Source organism: Chaetura pelagica, unplaced genomic scaffold, assembly GCF_000747805.2.
Source record: "Chaetura pelagica isolate M959 unplaced genomic scaffold, ChaPel_1.0 scaffold2377, whole genome shotgun sequence".
Lineage (NCBI taxonomy): Eukaryota > Metazoa > Chordata > Aves > Apodiformes > Apodidae > Chaetura > Chaetura pelagica.
In genome coordinates this window covers 2,701-4,847 of record NW_009953863.1, presented here as the reverse complement: position 1 = coordinate 4,847, position 2,147 = coordinate 2,701, and the positions used below count along the sequence as shown (strand labels likewise).

Genomic DNA, 2,147 nt, shown 5'->3' with positions numbered 1-2,147 from the left:
ACCTCAGCTCCCCCTGCACAGCCACCTCAGCCCCAGCCTGGAGAGCCCCCAGGAGCTCCTCAAGCCCCCCCAAAGACCCTGGAAGCCCCCCCAGCTCTTACACTGGTCCAGGGGGGGTGGGACACTGCCCTTGACCCAGGGTGTGTGGTCATCCACCATGTTGATGGTCAGGTTGGGGTGCCAGTGGGAAATGACCTCCACGGGTCCATAATCTTCTGCCCTCTGCAAGGAGAACACAACCCTGTGGTGACGTCCCCCAGGGCCACCACCCTTCCCATGGGGACAACAGGAAAGGGGCCAAATTCAACCCCCTTCCCATCTCAGGAAGACCATGAGGTCTTCTCCTCCCCACCAGGAGGGTCCAAAAAGTCACCTTGATCATCTCAGGATCTGCCTCAGTTTCCCCTGTCAGGAGGTTCTTGGTCTTCTGGAACCGTCGGCGTTTGTATTTGTTGATCACTGGGTGGAAGGAGAAGAAGAGAAGAACATTCCCAGATCTGCACCAGGAAGGTTGGGAAGAACATCTAAGGAACTTGTGGGCCTGTTGGACCTCATGTCACCCCCACTTGGAAGTCATTCATGGGATGGTTTGGCTTGGAAGGACCTTCAAGAACATCTAGACCAACCTCCCTCCATGGGCAGGGACACCTCAAACTAGACCAGGTGGCTCCAAACCCCATCCATGGAGTCCCAAAAGGGTTTGGGGTGATGGGACCTTCCAAGGTCCATGGGCAGGGACACCTCAAACTAGACCAAGTGGCTCCAAACCCCATCCATGGAGTCCCAAAAGGGTTTGGGGTGATGGGACCTTCAAAGGTCCATGGGCAGGGACACCTCCCACCTGCCCAGGTTGCTCCAAGCCCCATCCAACCTGCCCTTGGACCCCTCCAGGGATGGAGCTTCCACAGCTTCTCAGGACAACCTGTCCCAGGGTCTCCCCACCCTCACACTCAAGGAGTCTCCTCCTCATGAATCCAGGTTGTCCCACAGATCTTCTCGTTGTCGTTTGGGAACAACCAAGAGGATCCACAGCCAAATGTTTGGGATCATGGTGGGAGGGAAACACCTCAGATAGAACATCTGGATCTTAAAGAAGACCCAAAGATGGGAACTCCTCCCTCTTCTCAACCCCAACATGACCCTGGAGCAACCTGGTCTAGTTTGAGGTGTCCCTGCCCATGGACCTTGGAAGGTCCCATCACCCCAATCCCTTCTAGGTCTCCACAGATGGTGTCTGAGCCCCCACATCTACAGGGACACATCCCTGCCCACGCAAGGAGGTTGGATCTAGATGATCTTCAAGATCTTGAAGGTCCTTCCAACCCAAACCATCCCATGATTCTCCCCTTCCCAAACCCAGAGCTGGACCTAACTCCTCCAGAATCTCCCCTTGACCCAGGCGCGGGGGTTGGGGTTGTCCCTTCCCCTCACCCCCCCCACCCCAAGCTCCTACTTCTGGACGTGTGGACCGTGGCCAAGCGCCTGTAGAGGTTCTTCTGCCTGGGGTCAGGGTGGAAACCACTCTTGGTGAAGTAGACATGGATGTAGATGGACCCGTTCTGCTGGACACTCTGCAACACAACCCCACGGAGGAATGAAGCTCGGGGAGGTTCCACCAACCTCCTGGCTGATCCCACCTCCTCCCAAACCCCAAGGAAGCCCACCTGGGAGATGTCCACCTCCCCGTAGTGCTCGTAGCAGCCATCAGAGTTGTCCCCACTGGTCCAGTCTCCATAGACCAGGTCCCTCTTCTCCCAGAACAGGGCAGAGCTGAGGTTGAAATCCGTGAAGTGCTCGTGCTCCGAGATGTACACGTAGAGATCCTGGGGGTGGGGGGGGAAAAAAGGGGACCTGGGACTTCCTGGGGGCCCAATGTGGGGCAGCGACACCTCGGGACCACCAGGTGGGCCTTGGTCAGATGGTTCAGTTCTGCTGGATCTGAGTCATGGAGGGGTTTGGGTGGGAAGGACCTTCCAAGGTCCATGGGCAGGGACACCTCAAACTAGACCAGGTGGCTCCAAGTCCCATCCATGGAGTCCCAGAAGGGTTTGGGTTGATGGGACCTTCAAAGCTCCATGGGCAGGGACACCTCCCACCAGCCCAGGCTGCTCCAAGCCCCATCCAACCTGCCCTTGGACCCCTCCAGG

At 57.5% G+C, this 2,147-nt stretch overlaps 1 protein-coding gene across 1 annotated transcript in view; it reads right to left on the bottom strand.

Moving 5' to 3' along the window:
• CLPTM1 (cleft lip and palate associated transmembrane protein 1) overlaps positions 1–2,147 on the bottom strand; it is a gene marked incomplete at both ends in the record, with an annotated part of 6,839 nt that overhangs the window by 3,168 nt on the left and 1,524 nt on the right. The window contains 4 exons of the mRNA XM_010001352.1: positions 102–222; positions 374–459; positions 1,454–1,571; positions 1,665–1,823. Coding sequence (XP_009999654.1) covers positions 102–222; positions 374–459; positions 1,454–1,571; positions 1,665–1,823 — 484 coding nt within the window. The remainder of the gene's footprint in view (positions 1–101; positions 223–373; positions 460–1,453; positions 1,572–1,664; positions 1,824–2,147) is intronic.